At 46.5% G+C, this 23259-nt stretch overlaps 1 protein-coding gene across 1 annotated transcript in view; it reads left to right on the top strand.

Annotated features, from left to right (window-relative positions):
- The first annotated feature begins 5642 nt into the window (after positions 1-5642).
- The window catches only part of DSTYK (dual serine/threonine and tyrosine protein kinase), a 49375-nt gene continuing 31758 nt past the window's right edge, over positions 5643-23259 (top strand). Inside the window, exon 1 of the mRNA XM_043569256.1 lies at positions 5643-6104. Within this exon, the coding sequence (XP_043425191.1) occupies positions 5837-6104 (268 nt within the window). The 5' untranslated portion in view covers positions 5643-5836. The remainder of the gene's footprint in view (positions 6105-23259) is intronic.

The raw sequence follows: 23259 nt of genomic DNA, 5'->3' as shown, positions 1-23259 counted from the left end.
TTCAGCAAATATCACTCAGTAGGAACACCTACTAAGTGACAGGCACTGTTCTAGGTGCTGGAGATAGAGCAGTGAATAAGCCAGAAAAAAATCTGTGTTCTAGATTGGTGGTGGCCAGAGGCAGGGCAGGGGGATGGGGCAATGTAGGTGAAGGGAGTCAAAAGGGATAAACTTCCAATTGTAAAACAAAGAAGTCATGGCGATGTCACCTACAGCCTGCTGACTAGAGGTAAAAGTACTGTATTGCATATTTGAAAGTTGCTAAGAGAGTAAGTCCTGAAACTTCTCATCACAAGAAAAAAATCCGTAACTAGGTATGGTGATGGATGTTAACCAGACTTATAGTGATGATCATTTTGCAATATACACAAATATTGAATCATTATGTTGTGTGCCTGTAACTAATAAATTTCAATGTCAGTTAATTTCAATTGAAAAAATCTTGGGGCGCCTGGGTGGCTCAGTTGGTTAAGCATCTGACTTCGGCTCAGGTCATGATCTCATGGTTAGTGAGTTCGAGCCCTGCATCGGGCTCTTTGCTAACAGCTTGGAGCCTGGAGCCTGCTTCGGATTTTGTGCCTCCCTCTCTCTCTTCCCCTCCCCTCCTTGTGCTCTCTCTCTTACTCAAAAATAAATAAACATTAAAAAAAAATCTCAGGGGGCCTGGATGGTTCAGTTGGTTGAGCATCCAACTCTTGGTTTGGGCTCAGGTCATGATCTCACGGTTTGTGGGTTCAAGCCCCGCATCAGGCTCTGTGCTGACAGTGTGGAGCCTGCTTGAGATTCTCCCCCACCCCTCAAAGTAAATAAAGTTAAAAAAAAATCTCTGTCCTGATGTCAGTATCTTTTGGGTTTTCCTCTTGGTATAGTCAGATTCCTTGAAGAACACAAGTCACGTTTCCTCTCTGGAAGGTAAATGTCCAGTAGCCAGAGATCTAGGAATTGAATGGAAGAAGAGGGCTGGGAATCTTAGCATCCGATATCCATAAATCCACTTAATCTCCTTATTTATATGGAGACTCCTATTCAACCATCTCTGGAGAATAAATACTTCACAGTCTCCTTTTAGAAGAAGGAGGGCAGCAGTTGAAGAAGGGAGGAGTAACCTGGAGATCTTAAATAGCTTTAAAAATTCTTATTTTGACCCATGCCCAGAGTACACCCTGTAGATGGCCCGCTTTTCTGTATCCCCACAGTGGGCAGCACGGGGACCTACTGTGAGTGATCAAGTGTGGAGACTTGAGGGAGTCTGCAGTATAAATCAGGTGGGGTCTCAGTTTGGTTCCATTTTGGTTTTAGGATTCAGGTTCTCCAGGTTGGTAACTTAGTTAATGCTTGTGCATCTGCTTTCCAGCTTCTACTTTTCTTTGTTTTTGTTTGTCCTACTGACTCCACTCATTATTGTGGGTTCATGCTTTAAAAATCCCATCACTGGGGAGCCTGGGTGGCTCAGTCGGTTGGGCGTCCGACTTCAGCTCAGGTCATGATCTCGTGGTCCGTGAGTTCGAGCCCCACGTTGGGCTCTGTGCTGACAGCTCAGAGCCTGGAGCCTGTTTCAGATTCTGTGTTTCCTTCTCTCTCTGACCTTCCCCCATTCATGCTCTGTCTCTCTCTCTCTCTCAAAAATGAATAAACGTTAAAAAAAAAATTAAAAAAAAATCCCATCACTGGGGCACCTTGGGTGGCTCAGTCAGTTAAGTGTCTGACTCTTGGTTTCAGCTCAGGTCATGCTCTCACAGTTTGTGGGTTGGAGTCCTGTGTCATGCTCTGCGCTGACAGCGTGGAGCCTGCTGGGGATCCTCTTTCCCTCTCTGACCCTCCCCAGATTGCTCTCACTCTGTCAAAATAAATAACAAAAATTAAAATAAAAAAAAATTAAAAAAATCCCATTACTGTCATTTTAGTGGTGTTCTAGGAGAGAACATAAGTGGATCTATGTGTTCATCCTCATTAACTGTTTAACTTTCATCACTTAAAAAAAAATGTTTATTGGGGTGCCTGGGTGGCTCAATCGGTTGAGCGACCGACTTCGGCTCAGGTCATCATCTCACAGTTTGTGAGTTCAAGCCCCGCGTCGGGCTCTGTGCTGACAGCTTGGAGCCTGGAGCCTGCTTCGGATTCTGCGTCTCCCTCTCTCTCTCTGCTCCTCCCCTGCTCACACGCTGTCGCTCTCTCAAAAATAAATAAAGTTTTTAAAAAATTGTTTTTTTTTTTTTTAATTTTTTGTTTTCAACGTTTATTTTTATTTTTGGGACAGAGAGAGACAGAGCATGAATGGGGGAGGGGCAGAGAGAGAGGGAGACACAGAATCCGAAACAGGCTCCAGGCTCCGAGCCATCAGCCCAGAGCCCGACGCGGGGCTCAAACTCACGGACCGCGAGATCGTGACCTGGCTGAAGTCGGACACTTAACCGACTGCGCCACCCAGGCGCCCCAAAAATTGTTTTTTAAAATCTTTATTTATTTTTGAGAGAGGTGGGCGAGTGAGCAAGGGAGGGGCAGGCTCACACCCAGGAACTGATGAACTCATGAACCCATGAACCATGAGATCATGACCTGAGCAGAAGTTGGATGCTTAAGTGACTAAGCCACCCAGGCGCCCCAACTCAGTTTTAAGGAACATTTTCCTATCTGAACTTGAATCCTCTCTTGACACCATTTAAACTTTCATTCTCTCCCAGTTGTCCTTAGAATTGGATGTTTGAATAAAATACATACTTTCACATGTAGCTGACTGTGATTTAGGAAGAGTTCATGTTACCCGCATATTTAAGATTTTAAGTAGCAGGAAATAAACAAAAGATCACTTTCCTCAGCAGATCAAAAATAGAGATGAGACATACACATATTCAAATTGTTAAATTATGTATGTTAAATTATGTAGAAGCTTTGTGATGGAAGTATTGTTTGTAATACCAAAAAGACTGCCAAAAACCTAAAGGCCTATCAATAGAGGACTTGTTAAATAAAACATTCCAATCCATATGGTAGCATATTTATACAGTTAAAAAGAATGGGGCAGATCTGTATATTTTGGTACAGGAGACCCTGGAAGGGCAGAATAGAGTAAGTATACTGTGCTATCATCTGGGTTTATTTTTTTTTAATTTTTTTTAACGTTTATTTATTATTGAGAGACAGAGAGACACAGAATGTGAGCAGGAGAGGGGCAGAGAGAGGAGGAGACACAGAATCCGAAGCAGGCTCCAGGCTCCGAGCTGTCAGCACAGAGCCCGACGCGGGGCTCGAACTCACAAACTGCGAGATCATGACCTGAGATGAAGTTGGTCACCCGACCAACTGAGCCACCCAGGTGCCCCCGTCTGAGTTTAAAGACACATACCTACACCTCCAAGAGGGCTACCTCCTGGGAGGGGAACTAGGTGACTTGGAGACAGGCTAGAAGAAAGACTTAGTTTTCCCTTGTATAACCTTTGTAGCATTTGAATTTATACTACAGGCTTATATTACTTATTTTTAAAAATTTTAATGTTTATTGGGGCGCCTGGGTGGCGCAGTCGGTTAGGCGTCCGACTTCAGCCAGGTCACGATCTCGCGTTCTGTGAGTTCGAGCCCCGCGTCGGGCTCTGGGCTGATGGCTCGGAGCCTGGAGCCTGTTTCCGTTTCGGTGTCTCCCTCTCTCTCTGCCCCTCCCCCGTTCATGCTCTGTCTCTCTCTGTCCCAAAAATAAATAAACGTTGAAAAAAAAATTTAAAAATAAAGTACTGACAGGGGCGCCTGGGTGGCTCAGTTGGTTGAGCATCTGGCTCCTGGTTTGGGCTTAGATCATGATCTCACAGTTTCGTGGGTTCAAGCCCCGAGTCAGGCTCTGTACTGGCAGTATGGAGCCTGCTTGAGATTCTCTCTCTCTTCCCCTCTCTGCCCCTCCCCAATTTGCACTGTCTCTGTCTCTCTCAAAATAAATAAGTAAACTTAAAAATAAAATAAAATAAACTACTAACGAATAGTTTTTTAAAGAATGAACTCCATGGCCTTTACCTAACATAATGCTCTCCCTCATGACTTCCACCTTTCCAAATGTTACTTCTTTAAGATAGTTATTAATTCCCAAATCCCTTTCTGGACAACTCTAGCCCGAGTACTCTCTTATCTGATCCTCTTTGTTAGAAACTATTGTGCGTGGAGGAATGCCTGGGTGGCCCAGCCGGTTGAATGTCTGACTTCAGGTCAGGTCATGATCTCAGAGTATGTGAGTTTCAACCCCGCCGCATAGGGCTCACTGCTCTCAGTGCAGAACCTGCTTTCGATTCTCTGTGCCCCCCTCTCTCTGCCCCTCCCCTGCTCATATTCTCTCTCAAAAATGAAGAAACATTAAAAAAAAATGAAATGATTGTGGCAAAAGTTTCACACACTGATTTGCTACCTCGCTGCTGCTGCTTCTTTGAAATAGTATCAGCCATCTTGCGTTAAACGTTCCGTTTTGTATTTTCATTTGTGTTTTACTGAGTCTTTTAGAGGTTGCACGGGGGTCTTGCAAAAAATGAGGAGCGTCTGGTGGAGAATATGTAAGTAAAAGGGAAGGAGCGCAAAAGAGTCTGAGGCTCTCTCCAGACCTGTAGTCCTTCACGCCCACCTACCAAGCAGAGATTCATGTGAACCAGTGACCCCTTTTCATAAAATACTAAAAGCCCCCTCACATTTTAACATTGAATTCACCCAATTATCATGACATCACTCCGCTAAGAGCCTTTGCACTCAAGGGATGAGAGGTTGGGAGACAGAAGCAAACATTTTGAAGCAAGATCAACAAGCCTAGCCCCTTATTTCATAGATCCCAAGACAAGACGCTGGAGGCATTCAAACTCAAACTCAAGTCTCCTCTTAAATGCAGTTGAACTACACGATCCAGCAGAGGTCTGGCCTGGGTGAAAGAGGGGAATCTTGGCACAGCAAGAAAGACAGGAAAACTCTGTGCCTGGAGAAGAGGAGAAGAGAAAGCAGGAGGTGAAAAGGAGGCGATTGTGAAGTTTTGTCTCCTCTGTAATTGTGTCCAGGGCTCTGTGGCAGTCTGTGGCAATAAAAGTCTCTATTAGCAGAAGCCAAGTTAAGATAATCAGAACTGGTTTGGAACTGCAAACCTCAACTTCCCCTAACCCAGCCCAGTCCCTTTACTTCCAGAAACCAGTGGACTTCGGTTTAAAGCTCTTTAACGACCGTTTCACATCCCCCTTTTCCACACCTGGAGAGAAAGAGGGCGCAATATAAGCAAGAACCGTTTCCCTATTTTTAGGGTATTTTCAGTCGATTCCCCAGTATCTACTGTATCCGGAAAGTGAGAACCGTTTAGGGTAGCCATGGAGACATCGTCGGCCTCAGTCTTGTTTCCTTCCTTCTCTCTGCTATTGAAATGTTTTGCTCTGATTTCACGAAGACACCCCACTTCTGCTGACGCGGGATTCTGCAGCCTCCTCTCTCTCCTCTCTATGCAGGGCGCGGGAATACGTTTTGAAACGAGAAGAGCGTGTGCGCACAAAAACCGGCGAGGTTCCACCGGGAGTCAGCCCCGTCCACGGTCTCCAGGTTTCGGAGCCCGCCCCCGCCCAGACTACAAATCCCAGGAGATCCCGCGCAGGGCCTGCGCGCTCCAGTGATCCTTCCCTCACTCTCCCGGAGAGTGGAGATAAAGGTTCCGTTGGCGGCGCACTGCGGGTTGGTTTGTTTTCAACGGCGGTGACGGAGGTCGGAAGCCCGGCCGACTGCAGGCGGGGGCGTCAGGGGGTGGATTCCTCCTCCCCGAAGCACTGGGGGGCGGGGAGGAGGGAAGCGGGGCCAGCGGGCCGGGGACCGAGCCGCCAGGACAGAACGGGTCGGGGCGATGGAGGGCGACGGGGTGCCGTGGGCGAGCGAGCCCGTCTCGGGTCCCGGCCCGGGCGGCGGCGGAATGATCCGCGAGCTGTGCCGGGGCTTCGGACGCTACCGCCGCTACCTGGGCCGGCTGCGGCAGAACCTGCGCGAAACCCAGAAGTTCTTCCGCGACATCAAGTGCTCCCACAACCACAGTTGTCCCTCCTCCCCCACGGGCGACGACGGCGGGGCCGAGCGCGGCCCTGCCGGCGACGTCGCCGAGACCGGGCTGCAGGCGGGTAAGGAGGGCAGCCGCGGCGGAGGCAGGGCTGGAGGAGCAAGTCGGAGGGCGGACCGCACCCCTGTCCCTGCAAAACAAGCCGGGAAGGGGCGCAAAGTGGGAGAGGGGCGCAAAGTGGGAGAGGGGCGGCGTGGCCGGGTCTCCGGGCCTGGGCCGGCCGGATCCGCGAGGCCGTGGGCGGGCATCCCCCGGGGCGGGGGTGGGCGAGGGGCGCTCGGAGGCCGGCGAGAGTGCCAGGAGCGCGCTCCGGCACAACCGGCCGTGCGCAGGGGCGGGGAGTGGGGGTGGGAGGGGGTGGGCGGCTGAGGTCGGAGACCCGCCTAGGGATGGAGGAGGTGGACGCCCGGAGGAAGGGCAGCAGGCAGGGTGCCCCAGGAGCCCGAGGAGTCCAGGGAACTGTAGCGGATTGTGTATGTGTATGTGGTGTATGTGTGTGTGCTTACGTGAAATGCTTTTGCACGAAAACTGTGAAGAAGTAAGGAGTGTACTGTAAATGGGGCTGGGGTCGCTAAAGGAAATCCCTATCTGACGTGCCAGGGTGCCTGAGGGGTTGCTCGTGCTTATGTCGAAGAAGTTGGGGAGAGATCGGGTTGTTGTTTGGTCCTGAGACTTCGTGACTTGATTCTCCCTGGGATGTGCTAGAGTCCCTAAAGCACTTAAAATCGTGCAGGGCCTTTGATCTTTCCCAATTTCTTGCTTCCTCTTCAACTGCTTTTTGGTGGCGATCCGGAGGGTTTGTTAAGTGGCGCGTCTAATTAGGAAATAGGTGGGAAGGGAGAAGGGACTGGCATCCCATGTGGACAGGTACCCTGGGGACAGCACAGCAAGTAAGACAGTGGGTTTAATTTAGTGATTCTCAAACTTAAGTGTGTACTCAAACCAAATTAGCCTTAAAAATGTCCCATGCTCTACCCCACAGATGGGGACGGTCTCGTGGGTGGGTCCTGAGAATCTAAACATAAAACGCTGCCGGGATTCTGTTGCAAGTGGTCTACAGACACACCTGTGGAAGCACAAATGTAGATGCTAATAGCGAATTTGAACATGAGGCTCAGACCAGAATGAATTGTTGAGCTCTTCAGAGTTTGTGGTTTGGGTTCTGTGTTTCCGAAGTTGCCATGTTTCATATCCTCCAGTTGTCTGAGACTCCAGAAATGGCGATGAAAGAAAGTAAGATAATAAGAATCTGATCTGGTCCTAAATAATATTCTTCCACTTAGTGAGCTTGGAAATAATACAACGGGGAGGAAAGCACGGTAGCTTTTCTGGAGTGGTGGTTTGACATCGTCAGCTCAGAGATTTGCCTATCTGAAAATGGACCTATAGAGGCTGTCAGAAAATTGGCAAGAAGGGCTAATGTTTTCAGAGATGATCCTCAGAATGTGTACTTTAACCCTCTCCCATAACAGTGCTTTCCAGCAGCTTTCCTGCTCCCAGGTTTTTCTTAGAGCTTACCTAAAAGAGTCCTCTGTCGCTGTTATTTGATAACAATTGTTCATTTTAGAATCACTGCCGAAGGAGAGAAAAAAACCATCAGGGAGTAGATTCAGGGAGTCGATTCATCGCAGAGAGATGGAGGTTTTCAAGGCACCTTGACAGGCTCTTGTTTTTATTCTTTAAAAAGCCAAGTTAAGAAAGACAAACGTACCCTTTGAATTTTGCCTCACTGGCTTTTCTAGTTGACTGCACCACGAACTAATCTTTGCGTACTGTATTTTTTTCAAAAAATTTTTAATGTTTATTTATTTCTGAGACAGAGAGAGACAGAACACGAACAGGGGAGGGGCAGAGAGAGAGGGAGACACAGAATCCGAAGCAGGCTCCAGGCTCCGAGCTGTCAGCACAGAGCCCGAGGCGGGGCTTGAACTCACAAACTGTGAGATTGTGACCTGAGCCAAAGTCAGTCGCTCAACCGACTGAACCACCCAGGCGCCCCTTTGCATATTGTATTTAACTCTCTTCACCCTCTGGAGTCTATTCATCTGAAACAAAAACCAGGGTAGGGTGCAGATGACTGGACTGGGAACAGTTTGGTTTTGTTCCAGAAAGTGCTCCCATTCCCATCCCTATGGAGAGTTTTATCGTTGAAGGTGAAAATGAGCATCAGGGGAGATCAATGAGGCGGCGCCTACCTCTGTATATTTTGGGAATGGCCATTTTCCCAGTTGTTTAGGTAATTGTGTTAGAAAGTAGACTTAAAACCTTACTCCTGAAAAAGACAACTAACTCTTGTGTCCTCCTTTTACGGGCTATCGTTACAAGGTCAAGTCCACTCAGAGACTGTCTCAACTTTCTTTTGTGAATGTTGGTTTCTGAATAGGAACTTGGAATATCAAGAGAAGGAACACTGCACATTTTTTTTTTTAAATTTACTTTATTTCACCCATCCCTCCACCCACCTCCCCTCTGGCAACCACCAGTTCTCTCTCTCTCTCTCTTTTTTTTTTTTTTTTTGCTTATTTTTTGTTTGTTTGTTTCTTAAATTCCACACATGAGCGAAAGGAACACTCAATTTGTAACGTAACAAACCTCTGGAAGGTTTTAATCATCATTTCAGAGTGGAAGTGTGCTTTTAGTTTGGATGTAGTGTTGTATTTGAGCAACTGCAGATCATCCAGTAACTCTAAATTTTTATTATTTCACTTTTAAATCACAGAGGAGATGGGAAGAATGCCAAAATACTGCTTTCTTATTAATTTTGACAGTTTTGTATTTATTGGGGGGTGGCAGGTTAGAGGGTTATGTAATGGACATGATATTTCAGAAGCTAAAACGTAGGTGGGACTGAACTCTTAAAATAGGAATAGCTTGGGCCCATACAGAGCAAACAGAATTGCAAGTGAAATTTCTTTGATTCCATTCCTCCCCTGCTGCCCAAATCATTGGCCTTCTTCTCACTTAAGTCTAGGGGATGAGAGTCCTTTTATCTGTTGACTTTCCTCTGTCAGAGGCTTTAGAAGTAACCACATGAAGGCTTTGAGAACTTCTTTGATAAAAGGCAGAATGGAGTGTCACAAAGTAGCAGGGGGAAGTTTTTTCGTGTTTTGTGATCCAAAGAGTGCTTTGCTGTTGCAACATATCATAGAGGTATGAATTTTAAGAAATTGGAATGACTCAAATGTGTCTGGTTGGAATGCCCTCTTCTGTGCCGCATTCCTCCCGTCCTGCTTCCGCATCACCGCTGTGCTGTGTCAGTTTCCTCGTTGTCGGAGCCGCTGGTTACAACAGCGGTGCTCGCCTCTAGGGTTGTTGGGAGTTAATGCACGTGTTCAGAACGGTGCCTTGTAAGGTGTTGTGTAAGTATTAGCTGTTATTATTCAATAAACATTTAGTACTTACCTCTAGGCTTGTTGGGAGTTAATATATGTTAATAGTTGTGTTTAGAACAGTGCCTGGCACCTTGCTGTGTATGTGTTCCACAGTGATATTATTCAGTTATTATTCAATAAACATTTAAGTACCTGGGGAACAAAGAATCAGATAAAGATATTGGCATTGGCCTTCGGTTAGTGGGAATCGGTCTTTCCCTTCTATACTTTTCTCCTGGGAAAGAAGAAAAGAATTGTAATTATTCTCATTACGGTGCACCTATTATTTGTTTATGCTGGATGAGGGATGAAAAGGACTAGGAGTCCTGAAGTCAGTCCTCTAGAAAGGTACAGCCTGTCTTCATCCATATACATATGCAACGCCCAAAGCAGAAAAATGGCACAAAGGTAAGGTATGGCTGGATTATAGGCATTTTATGTGAGTTACAATTCTTAGATTAAAAAAAAAAAATTTTTTTTTTAACGTTTATTCATTCTCGAGAGAGAGAGCACAAGCGGGAGAGGAGCAGAGAGAGAGGGAGTCGCAGAATCCGAAGCAGGCTCCAGGCTCTGGGCTGTCAGCATGGAGCCTGATACGGGCCTCGAACCCATGAACCACAAGATCGTGACCTGAGCTGAGGTCGGACGCTTAACTGGCTGAGCCACCCAGGCGCCCCACAGTTCTTAGATTTTTTATAGCTCTTTGCCTTTGGTTAGCAAACAGCTTAGTTTCTTCAACATTCTTCTCCCTCTTTTTTTCACACCTCGTATAAACTGGCTGCCAGTATTTAGAAGAAGAGGAAAAGCACTAGCGTATTTATTTGAAATAGACATTTTTCTTGGACTCCTTAGACAGAAGTTGGTATAGGTAATAAAGTTCAAGTGGCAGAGTGACATCTGGGAAAGAGACAGAAAATTGGGCGAGAGGAGGTTCCTTATAGCCTAGTTTCATGTGGCTGCCTCCTTCGTGGGGCTGAGCGGCGGGGAGGAGTCGGGTTGTGGGGTGAAACAGTGAGAGACGGGGACAGGGGTGTGCTTTCCAGTAGTTTTCCCTGGTCTGTTTTAGAAGAGCTGCCTCAGCTTTTCAGTACATCCTCAGCAGACATGGTGTTGTAATTGTGGTTCTTACTTATTACTTTTATTAGCCCAAGTGTAATGAAAACTTTCACTTTCTCTCACAAGTTTCTTCCTATATGGAGGCATCACATAGTGGTCGAAAAGCAGGTACAAACATTTCCATCAGACCTGGTTTCCTCTTTGTAGTTCAGCCTCCGATTCACTGTGTGACTTGGGCTTTGAGTCTTGGTTTCTTCATATGTAAAATGGTAGTGATATAAAATGCTGTCTATTGTATGAGTCCATCTATGGGAAATGCCCAGAACAGGCCAGTCTGTAAAGGTGGGAAGTATAGTGTGATTTCCAGTGGGTGAGGAGAGAGGAGGATTGAGTGACTGCTAACGGGTATGGGATTTCTTTTTGAAGAATGAAAATGTTCTGGAACTAGATAGTGGTGATGGGTGCACAGCTTTGTGAATATGCTAAAAATACTGAATTATACCCTCTAAAGGGGTGAATTCATACAAATACATACATACATAAAATGGGAGTGGTAATGTCTACCTCCCAAAGTTGTTGTGACAACTAGAGATAAATCCTCTAAAGCACTTAGCACAGTCATATGGTTCGTGTTAAATCTACACGGCTGTTTGTGTGTACGTATGTTGTTTGAGCTGGAGCCGGATTCAACCCCGCGTCTCTAGCTACACTCCCAGTCAGTTCTGCTTCTGTGACTCGTCCCTTACTCTTCCGACCTGCCCGTGAGAATATAAAATGCACCCTGGCAGTGGAGAGATTTTGTTCTACATGAGTCATAACCCAGGCTCCGTAGCTTGCCATGGAGCTATAATTGACTTCAGTGGGAGACTTTATCTGATTGAATTGAGTGTAATGTGACCCTACCTCCTCTAGCCTCATATTCCAGTTTCCAGTCCCTGACATTTAGGGTCCCAGGCTCCAGTTTGCTGATTTTGCTGCCTCCGGTTCCCTAGGGGGAGCCTGGGAAGAAGTGGCTTCTCCCAAACACAGTAACTCTTTGCACCTTTTCCCTTTACAGCCTTTCCTTCCTAAGCTTCCTTTCCTAGGGTCATGTGTTTCCCATGGCACAGAGCAGCTCACTATTAGAAAGGGTTGGATAATTCTGCCTGCCTTTAAAAGAAAAGACATGATTACCTTCACGATTTGCAATATGTGTAGTTTAGTCTTAACTGTCATTACTGATTTCAGTATACTTAGCTCTTCAGCCTTGCAAGTGGTTTTTTAATGTTTATGTATTTTTGAGAGAGAGAGCGTGCATGAGCAAGGCGGGGGGGGGGGGGTGTTGCTGGTGCAGAGAGAGAGGGAGACACAGAATCCGAAGCAGGCTCCAGGCTCTGAGCTGTCAGCACAGAGTGCGATGCGGGGCTCCAACTCGTGAACCTCGAGATCATGACCTGTCGGACCAGTCGGACGCCCAACTGAGTGAGCCACCCAAGCGCCCTGCAAGTGGTTTTTAAAGAAAGTGTGGATTTAAACAAAAATCCATTCTGGTCTTTAAATTTTGTTTTGCTCTGTCTGCTTTCCCAGCACCTCCTCTTTCTTAATGCTTTTATTCTCTGTCTCACTTCCTGCATTAAAGGTGCTTCTCAAAAACAATCTTTTGAAAATAAAACCTCAAAACATATGTTGTCGAAGTAAAGGGGAATATGAATTTCCCCTTGTACCTGTCGCTCAATTCCTGTAGGCTCTGGACATACAGAACATATTCTGTTTGCTTCTGGGATTGCTACAGGTATCTTTGTTTTATCCCGTTTACTAGATTGGGGGGTAAAGACTGTGTTTTATTCATGTTTGTACCCCCTGCAAAGCCCGCCATGATGCTTTATATATAACAGGCAAATAAATACCTGTTAAATTATTTCCCCGGATGGTAGATATTGGAATGCTGCTTTTTCCACTTGAGAAGGGCATTTCCCACCCCCTCCCCACCCCCCATGAAAGACAGGGATTTTTGTAGATTTGCCCACATTTTGCTAGCTGGGCCCCTAGAAAAGAACAATGATGCGTTTGAGACATGACTGATGAGGCTAGGTTGCATTCTGTGCTGATACTCAAATGATTTTCATGCCCCAAAGATGGCGTTGCATACAGTCCCAGTACGCCAGAGCTTCACCACGATAAGGGAAGTAGATCCTCAATATTCATTCACTCAACAAATCTTGATTAACGCCTGACTCAGTACTGGGCACAGGACACACAATGGTGAACCACAGACCCACTAATTGATGCTGTTTCAAGTTGACGTTATGCAAGGAGGGATTAGTGTTTCCTCTCGTTCCCTCCAGAGGATTTTCTCCAAATTGGTTACCTGCCTAACTATTAGCTGTCTGTGAGGGCTTGGGCTAAGGCGTATGGGAAGTTGTCAGATTAAACGACATTGACAGGAAAAGGAGTTGAGATGCTTTGCTAATTCTGACAGAGTTCAGGATAATTAGCCCCAACCTGCCTTTGATGGAGTAATTATAATTGTGTTGTTTGTGTGGCTCAAAAGCAGAATGCATTGGGGCGCCTGGGTGGCTCAGTCGGTTGAGCGTCTGACTTTTGATCCCAGCTCAGGTCTTGATCTCAGGGTCGTGAGTTCAAGCTCCACATTAGGCTCTGCGCTGGGCATGAAGCCTACTTAAAACAACAACAACAAAAAACCATGCATTGGCGAAAGTTATCGTTAGAGCGTCTTTTGCCTTCATAACTTTTCTCAGACTTCCTCAGAGGGAAGCCAGCGTGAAGAATACTAGGTACGTGGGTGCATGAGGTTCTCTCCACATGTGTCAAGACCTAAGGGGAATTTGCTCCTTAACGTCTCATAGGAAAATAGTTCATCTCTAAAGATGAAGGCTTCTGCTTCTTCTGTGGTCCAGGGAGTCTGATGGTGTTATTCCTAGCAAGGGTACAGAGGGTGAGTCCGTGTGCAAGATGTAGTTTTTCTTTCTGGATTCTCTCAGAGGTCTGACTGGAGTCCCCTGAAGGATTTCTAGTCTAAGTATAGGCCACCCGATGCTTGAAAATTGATTTAATTCTTTGCCAAAAGGAGAATCGATGTAGCGGTGGTGGAGATATGTGCCCCTTGCTTAGAGCCATCAGTCAGCCTCTCTGGGAAAGTCCCCTTCTAGATGGTACTCCCAAGTCCAAACCCAGACTCTCTGAAGGAAAGTTGGTCAGAGCATGGGGACTCATTAGTATGGCCTGTGGGCCCCTGGCTGAAGTGCCCATCACGTGTGGTGCCTTTTTGTGTCCTCTTTAGCAGGTGGCGTGAATGGTTTGGACGGACTCCCCGGCCTTGTGCCATGCGCTGTGGGAAGCTTTAGACCACAACTCTCTTTGGAGTTGGGCTTTGTAACGTGCTTCCGTTCCCTGGGGTGGTGTTCACTGGGCAGGAAGATGGGAAATAGGACTTGAGGATTGTTTTGCTTTTCACTTGTCTAACTAGTCATGCCTCAAAGCTGTCCTGAGGAATGATGATAGGTTATGTACCCGTAAAAGCTTTTGATTAAACACACACACACACACACACACACACAAAACACACTTGTTTTATTTATTTTTTATTTATTTATTTTTTGATTTATTTATTTATTTTAATTTATGAAATTTATTGTCAGATTGGTTTCCATACGACACCCGGTGCTCATCCCAATTTTTAAATTTATTTTTGAGAGAGAGAGAGACAGAACGTGAGCAGGGGAGGGGCAGAGAGAGGGGGAGACACAGAATCCGAAGCAGGCTCCGGGCTCTGAGCTGTCAGCACACAGCCCAATGCGGGGCTCGAACTCACGAACTGCGAGATCATGACCTGAGCTGAAGTCGGACGCTTAACCGAATGAGCCACCCAGGTGCCCCACCTCTTTTTATTTTTTAATGTTTTACTTACTTTTTGAGAGAGAGAGTGCAAGCTGGGGAGGGGCACAGAGCAAGGAGGGGGATAGAAGATCCAAAGCTGGCTCTGACAGCACAGAGCCGGATGCAGGGCTGGAACTCGCGAACCATGAGATCATGACCCGAGCCAAAGTTGAACGCTCAACTGACTGAGCCACCCAGGTGCCCCTCACTTCTTTTTTAAAGGTGCTTTTATCCCTTTTCTTTATTCAAATGTAAAGAAAAAGAACAAAACAGTCCAACTTCAGCTTCATCAGATTAAGAACTTTAGTGCCTTATTTATGCTGGACATACTTTATAGCTTAGTGTTTTTTTCCCTTTCCATTCTATATATGGGGAGAGAATTACATTTCCCAGGGTTTTGTTTTTGGTTTTGTTTTTGTTTTTAAATCAAGCCAAACTTTCCAGAGCAAAGACTAAGGCCCTGTCTTAAATGCAGCTAGATTCAAGACTAATTTGAATAAAAGCTCACTCTTCATTTAAATTAGAGGGACAGTATCTGAACCAATATGGAGTTGATTTTTTAAAGAATATTCTGTACAGCATACCCTAGCCTTAACTTTTAATATTTTGGAGATATGCAGGGGTGAGGAGGAATGTGTGGGGAGGGAGACCGGCCAGGAGGAGAGAAGACATTCTTATTCTTTCGGCATACAACACCCCACTGGGGGATCTCAGTCTCTCCTGATTGAGAAACTGGCCTGCTCGGCTGCCTCTCGTTCCGCGGGCAGAAATGGAGTGGTTCTGTCGCTCCAACTTGGAAGAGAGTTTGTAACTGTGGGACACAAGTGGTTACAGAAGAAGGACACCTGTACTCCAGAAGAGGTGGAGAGGTGGTCCCTACTGCCGAGCAATCAGAAGGGACCCCTGCAGGCAGTGCAAGGTCATGCCTCTTTGTGCGGCTCTTGTTCAGTGAACTGGATGGTTACCCGTAACTTTCGGAGGTGTGTCCTATCCTGGAGCGTCTTTGTCGGTACTGCTTAGTCTTGAGGATTTCGGTTCTAAATCTGATCCTGCACGGCTTACTTAGATTAATGCCTTGAACTCCCCTGACTCAGGGCAAAAGTAAGGGATAGTGAAAAAGCTGTTACTGCTTCAATTCTGTTATTACTGTATTTGATGTGTGTGTGTGTGTGTGTGTTGCCTATTGGGTGGTTGTTGTTGTTGTTGTTGTTGTTGTTGTTGTTGTTTTTCTGGTAAAATTCTGTCTCTCCATCTCCTTCCTGTGAGATCCAGAGCTGGATACAGTTCGCTAGGTATCCCTCTGGCCCATTTAAACAAAATTACTTTGAAATAATTTTAAATTTACATAAATGTTGCCGGAACAGTACAAAGAGCTTCTTGTACCCACTTTGTGCAGATTCCCCAGTTGTTAAAGTATTGCTTTTGTGTTTGCTCATGTTCTCTTTCTCCCTCACTCTCTTTCTCTATTGTATCTACTCTTTGTCTGAACCTTTTGAAAGCAAACTGTAGACAGGTTGTTTTCTCTCCTCTAACACTCCAGTGTGCCGTTCTCCCAGCCAAGGACGCGCTTAGCGTGTAACTCCTCAAGTCAGGAAGTTAACTGACTCAGTGCTACCATCCAGCGCTCAGACCTCACCCGCGGTTTGCCAACTGTCCCAAGAACTGCGCTTTTTGTTTCTGATTCAGGATCCTCTCCAGGAACACGTATTGCATTAGTTGTCATGTCCCTTGAGACTCCCCCAACGTGGAACAGTTCCTCGACCTTTCCTTGGCATTTATGTCTTCGACAGGTTTAAAGAGTAGGTTTTATATTCTATAGGATGACCCTCGACCAGGATCTGTTTTGTCCTCATGACTAGACTCTGGTCCTGAGCTTTTAGCAGGACGGGGCGTGGAAACGATGGAATGTGCATCGCGTCAGGGGTACCTGATGTCAGCCCCCCATATCTGGAGATGTTAAGCTTGGTCACTGGTCACGTTGGTGTCCTCTGGGTCTTTCCACCTTAAAGTCTCCATTTTTCTTTCCCCTTTGCAGTTGGTTAGTCTTTTGCGGGAGGTGTTGTAAGATCTCGCTGAGAATCTTCTTTCCGAAAACACCTCCCTCCACCGGACCTCAGCATGCACTGACAGCTCCCTCCTGCCTGGGTGCTGGTGTGTGTGTGTGTGTGTGTGTGTGTGTGTGTGTGTGTGTGGTTTTCACAGCCATCATCCCTTCTGGCCATCATCCCTTCTGTATTCTGTAGTCGGTATTCTTGTAGTAAGGGAGAGTTTTCCTTTTCTTTTTTGCTTAGCTGTTTATATCAGTGTGGACTTGGACTTGGGAATTTTTTTCAATAGATTATGATCTCATATCATTTAAGAGATTGTTTATTGCCTAATTGACCCTGATTTGGTCAGTGAACCCCGCCCCCTCCCCCCTTTTGCCCCCCCTCCCCCCTTCCCTTTGAGCTGGTTCCTGTGTCCTTTTGACTCATTCCCACCATGGACTCATTCTTGATGATTACTAGGTGTGGGAGGCCGGCTCCCAAATGACAGAAGCTAAGCCCTCTGTGAAGCTTGGGGTTGGCCTCCTAGGAGGAACTGCTTCCATCTCTGTATCCCATAAATTACAGCTTTAGCTGCCTGCTGCCTGTCCCTTCCCTCCGCAGGGTGACAGCCTCAGGAGCAGTTTTGCCCAGAGGGAAACTTGTCAGCAGGCTGCTAAGTGTGGGCTCTTCATTTCACAGCTCCCAGGGAATATAAGCTTCTGGGGGGATGCCATCTCCCTCTTCCCAGGTGCCAGGACAATCTACTTCTTAAAAATGGTTAGAGTGACACCTGGGTGGCTCAGTCAGTTAACTGTCCGACTTTGGCTCAGGTCATGATCTCATGGCTCATGAGCTCAAGACCCACATCCGGCTCTCTGCTGACAGGTTGGAGCCTGGAGCCTGCTTTGAATGCTGTCTCCACCTCTCTCTGCCCCTCCCCTGGTCATGTACTCAAAAATAAACAAACATGCAAAAAAAAAAAAAAAAAAAGAAAAAGAAAAAAATCTTGTCAGAGAGACCTCAACGTGGTCTCTAGGTAGGATAACTTAACTGACGTTTCTGCCAGCCTGACTTTTCAGCTTTCAACAAGAGCTTTGGCTCCTCGAGAACATCTCAAGCTCTAATCTCCAAAAACCATTTTCTCCAGCCTCAGTGTACTTGTACCGTTTGGTCTTGAAGATTCTGAGACCAGACCACCTAGGCGTACGTTTTCCTTAAATTCTCCTGTGTTCCTAATGTCTCCTCTGTAATTCAGAATCCTTTAAATTGAGCTGAAGGTCAGAGCTTGTTTGGGAATGATAAATGAATGTGTCATGACAGAATTCTTTCTCTCCGCTCCTGGGGTTTTTGTAGCCCAATACCTTGGCGCTTGTACTAGAATTTACGGTAGTGGAAAACCGTGGAACATTCGTTTCCCAACTTAGGGTTTGTCCTTTGCCCTTGGCACTCGCAGTTCCTAAGAAATAAAAACGCCTCACTGCTTGTTTGTGGAAATGCAGATTTGGATCCGCTGATTGCCTCAGCAGGTTATTAAATCCTCCCATAAAATCCCGTGTATGTCATCCACTTTTGGAGAGGACTATAAGTTCGATGCTGAAAGTGAGGTAAAAACGCTTTACCCGGCGGAGGGAGATCCTTGGGTACCAGGAGCAAGGATTGCAGTAGTAACTATTGAGACCTGAATTCCCTCTAAAGCCCCGCCACCCCCGCCAATTGCAACCTTGGTGGCGATTGTGTTATTGCAATTGTCAGGTGCAATAATATAAGGTGAAGGTAGAGTCCATTTCGCCTCCTCCATGTAGGGCCTTCCCTACCTTGGCCATGGACTGCCCCTTTCCCTGGGCCTTCGCTAACCTCTTGAGTGTATATTAGTGATGGGAATGGAAGACAGGCAAGGAGCGAGTATTGACCTAGATCCCTTGCCATTACTCCAAAAACAATTCAAATAAAGTGTCTATCCTAATGGGTCGCTAGAGACGTAAAAAGGTCATTAGCATTTCTTCCCTCCAGTTCTCCCTTTTTATCATAGTCCCAAACTGAAACATAAAGGATAATAATCCAAACGGAGAAGAGGAGCATGACAAATTTTTCTGAAAAGCACCTACCTTTTCTTTTAGAAAAGGGGCTCTAGAGACCTCCGGCAGAATAACAACTCTCTTTAAAAGCGTGTACCAGCTAGTGGTAATACTGCGTTGTTACTGTTGTTTTTCCCCCACGGGCTTTATTTATTCCTCCCGATTTGGGGCAGTTTTCAAGAGAGACTCTGTCAGTCCTCTTTAAATCGGGGTCCTGCAATCACCAAATTGTGTCTGGCCCCAAATTGGGAAAAATGTAATGGGTGTGGGGGAGGAAAAATTTCTCCTCTGTCTTTTTGGAGTCTTCAGCCAGGCCTAGGAATTAAACCGATGTTTGATGGGTACACAAGAGAAAAACGCACACATTTTGTTACATTTTACATGTACATGAGAGTCCCCACAAGAGCTGAAGGGCCAAAGAAACAGAGCTGAGCATATATAGACTGAATTGGACAAAAAGAAGTAAGTTATGAAAACGTGACAAGGCAGAGGAGCTCAGGCTAGAGCAGTTAGTGGTAGATAAGGGTTAGGCTAACAAGGCTTATTTGTACTGATTTTTCTTGGCCTTGACTCCAGGTCTCTGGTGATAAGAACGTTGCTTTCCTTCTGGTATAGCGAGTTCATCCTCCAGATGGGGGTTTTATCTCCTGCTTTCAGGAAGAAAAAGGGGAGGTCAGAGCGCCCTTCTTACAGTGCCGTGTGTCAAATGCCTTGGGCTCAAAACACCCTTATGTCAAAGTGGCACATTTGGGGATGGCATATTCCACCATCCGTCACGGTCACTGTCTGTTACCAGGTGTTGAGCTGACCCCCTGAGACCTAGGTCCAGCTCCTGGACCGTCCTGTGTACCACCTCTTGTCTGCTTAGATAAATGGAGAAACGTGGGCTCTGTTTTGTTTTTTACGCTACTGGTTCCTCATCTATAAATGGGGATAATAATGGTCCTTGTCTGGTAGAATTGTGGGCATTAAACATGATGAAGTAAATAAAGAGATGTACTTAGAAAGGGCTTAGTAAGTGTTACTGTGGGGGAGGAAAGTAATTTTTCCTCTGCTCTCGTGGGTTCTTGGCCGAGACACCCCTGAGATAAAAAGACACATAAACAGGAGAAGAACAAACACCTTAAACGTGTACACCTCCCGTGTATACCGTGTATACCGTGTATACCTCCCATGTACGTGGGAGGGAGCAAGGAAAAACTCTCCAAAAAGGCCCACGCCACCACCCTAAACATCATCTCCAGCTACAAAGACGTTGGGGGCGGGGAGGCCGTTCTGGGAGGTCACCGAGAGAAGCACTGTGAACGGGGTAAACGTTTGTTCTGCATTAAGATAAGAGTTTCTAGAGATGTAGGCTCATCTCTGTCTTCCTGGTACAGAGAGGGAGCCGCCTTTGCGAATGGAGATTTCCCTCCAACGGCTGTAAACGTAAATGTTTCTTACAAAAGGGTAACTTGTACTCCGTTTTCAGAGAGCTTCACCTGTGTCTGCTGTTTATTTTTAAATAGCCGGCTTAAAATCAATGCCAGAGAGGCATATTTTGGGGTGGTCTATTTTGCTCCCCAGTCACTGTCGCAAACAAATAAACCAAATGGGTTGCTGCTGTAGGTCCTCTCCTCGTCCTCCTTCCAGGTGGAAACCTTTGCTTAGAAGGAACCCTAACTGAGACGAGCTGTGCTTAAGAGGCATCGAGAGAAGAAGAGCCTTGGCTTGCACTTAAGACAATTTGATTCGAGTTTGCCTGCAGCTAGCCTTGGCAGGGTTAATGTGCTCCCGCTGAGAAGTCCTGCTGGTCCCTTCTGGCAGCCCCATATGCAGATGCTGTTATATTAATTACAAAAGAGAACCCGATTAACTCAGAAGTCCTTTAAGTGTCAGTGAGACAGCTGCTCCCGCTCTGAAGCCGGTTTTCTTCCTCCTTCCTTCGCTGCTAAAAATGCACTCTCCATGGATCCTCGGAACCCCTGGCTAGTTTAGTCAACTTTTTGATCTGCGGTTATCTTAGTCCTGGGAGAGCTTGCCTGATTCAATTCACAGATAAAAACAACCAGACCAACCACCCATCCCCCTCAGTGGGTCTTCTTTGACCCGTGAAAACCTGATGGCGCCCTGGAATTTTTGGAGCTGGAAAGGATGTTGGAGATGATGTCATGCAGCTCTTTGAGTTCACAGATGAGATATCCAAGGCCGAGGAAACTCAAGTGAATTGCCAAAGTCACCGAGCTAGTGAGCGGCGGAGCCTGGGATACACTCCTCCCTCCGGAGCCCTTTGCCGAGAGAGGCGGGGAGTGAAATGATCTAGGGTTGACTTTGTTTCTGTCTGTGCCCTTGTTCAAATGTGGTACACCTGTGTCAGCGATCAGTGAAAAAGCTAAAGAGTAGTGGGAGAAGCAAAGGGCTTGAATAGTGACGCGTTGAAAACAGATGGCGAGACCCACATGGAAGATTTTTCTTCAGTCCACTAGTTGCACGGAGAACCCCAGCAGAGTGCCTGGAAACACATACTAGAACTGGGCTCAGCACCAGCCCCCTGTCCCACTGCAATGGTCTGTGGTGGTTTGACCCTAGCTGGTTTATTTGTGGTGGCTGTTTGTGTCACTACAGAGATTGGGGAGGAGGGTGATAATTTGGGTCAGATGATTAACGGGGTGTGTCTCCTGTGGTTTTGGCTGATGGAGCATGTTTTACTGGCTCTCCTATAGTTGGCCCTTTGTCTCAGAGGTTTTGTGATCTCTCCCTCTGGTCCTGAAAAGTGATGAGTTGGTTTTAGTTCAGCCATTTGGTTGGTTTTATCCACTCTCCACGCTCATTTAGGTTTATTTTTTTTATTATGTGTCAACTGTTGTTGTAGGAGTTACAAAGGTTGTCGGTGCGGACTTTCACCTGGACACCTATCTATGAATCCGAGCAGCACTGGGGAAAGAGGAAGGGATAGAAAGTGTGGGTGAGAGGGACTCTAACTGGCGAATCTATCCTTCTCACGGCTCAGACGGACACCACGGGAGCTAAATTCTGTGAGGTGAACGGGTCGGCCTTATTCTGTTGTCCAGGTCCAGTCTCCATGTTGACATGAAGGTTTTTAGGAATAACAGTTGCCCCTAAACTATTCACCATGGTACTAGACTTTTCTGAGTACTTGCTGGAGCTGCTTACAGCTTTCTGAAGATAATTCTCCCACAATAAATAGATTCTTACACCGAGCAAGCAAGTGCATAAGCCAGAGTACTTAACGTCGAGTCAGTCACTGTGCTGGGTGTTGAGGATACAGAGAAGAATATGGCCCTTCCTGCTTATGATCATTTTAAACAGATAACTAGAATTGACCATGATAAGTGTTGTTTAGATAAAACAAGATAGGAAGGGACTCAGGACTAGCCCATTGCTACTTGCTAGGTGGTCACACAAACAATTGACCAAGGCCCCTTCCCCCTCTTCTCCCCTCTTCTCCCCTCCCTTCCCCTCCTCTCCTCTCCCCTCCTTTTCCCTCCTCTCTCTTCCTCTCTCCTCCCCTCCCCTCCTCTCCTCTCTCCTCCTTTCCCCTTCTGTCCTCTCTTCTCCCCTTTCCCCTCTTTCCTCTTCCCTTTCTCCTTTCCTTTCCTTTCCTTTCCTTTCCATTTTTAGGTGATCTCTACACCAGCATGGGGTTCAGACTCACAACCCCAAGATCAAGAGTCACATGCTCTACCGACTGAGCCAGCCAGGCACCCCTTCCCCTTGCTTTTAGATTGTGGATCAAAAAGACTAGACCCCTTGCTGGTATGTTACTCTTGTGCTTGGTAAATACCTTGCACACAATTAGGCACTCTGTCACCACTCCTTTCTTTCTCAAAGCAACCCAGCTCTTTCCCAGGAGAGTAGATTTCCCTGTCTCGGAGTCCCGTGTTGCTGATGTACACGTGCCGGCTGGACTTACAGTCAGTCCAGCAGGTGCTGGTCTTAGAGACAGGCATGAAAGGAGGGGCCTAATGAGATGCACAGAGGGGTCTGGGTAAAAGCAGACTTCTTGAAACCTTTTGGTGGTGCCATTTGTGGAAGAGAAGGAGGTTTGGGGATTTGTAATGGGACAGGTACATTCCGAAGTAGAAGTGCTTCTTAAACAAATTAGACCTCCCTTACATGAACAAAGTAAACAGCTCCTGGATGGTTCAACAGCTCATGGTGAGATGACTGAAGCGAATCCCTTTCAGCTGGTACCATACAACATTTCAGTGAAGGTGTGTGTGGCTGCCCAGAGATCAGCCTTCTTACAGCCTAAGAACCCAGGGTCCGGGCCTTTCTGAACAAACGCAGGGGCTGCCTGAATCCTAGGCAGGAGCGGGCACCGGCACCCGAGTCGGGAATGATTGCATTCAGAATCTGAGTGTTTCAGGTCGATGAATTTCTGGTTCCTTTTCCCAGACAGAGGTCTCTCATACTTTAGGAACATAAACCGAAGTCTCGCCATCCATAAACCGAAGGAATGTGATTTGGCCAGGCGATATTGATCTTAACTGAGCACCCGAAGTTTTAAGAGAACAGATGACTTGGCAGCCGGGATGCCGTCACCCGCCATCAGAGAGATGAACTGGAAAAGATTCTGGAGCTTCGGCAAACTTGAATAATGTTGTATTTCGATATATGTATATGTAAAGATTAGCTCACACATTTAGTTATAAAATATGTCATAAATGAGGAAGATAAGCTAACACTGCAGATGGTGGAGACATTTAAAAGGGCCTTACGTTCAAGTGTTCGGTCTTCTGTCACAAAGGTTTTCATTTTCACATGTTCAGGTACAGTTTCTCCTTGGGTTCCCATCCTGATTAGTGTAA

Source organism: Prionailurus bengalensis, chromosome E4, assembly GCF_016509475.1.
Source record: "Prionailurus bengalensis isolate Pbe53 chromosome E4, Fcat_Pben_1.1_paternal_pri, whole genome shotgun sequence".
NCBI classification, from domain to species: Eukaryota; Metazoa; Chordata; class Mammalia; order Carnivora; family Felidae; genus Prionailurus; species Prionailurus bengalensis.
The sequence above is the reverse complement of the archived record's forward strand: the minus strand, read 5'-3'. Positions and strand labels throughout refer to the sequence as shown.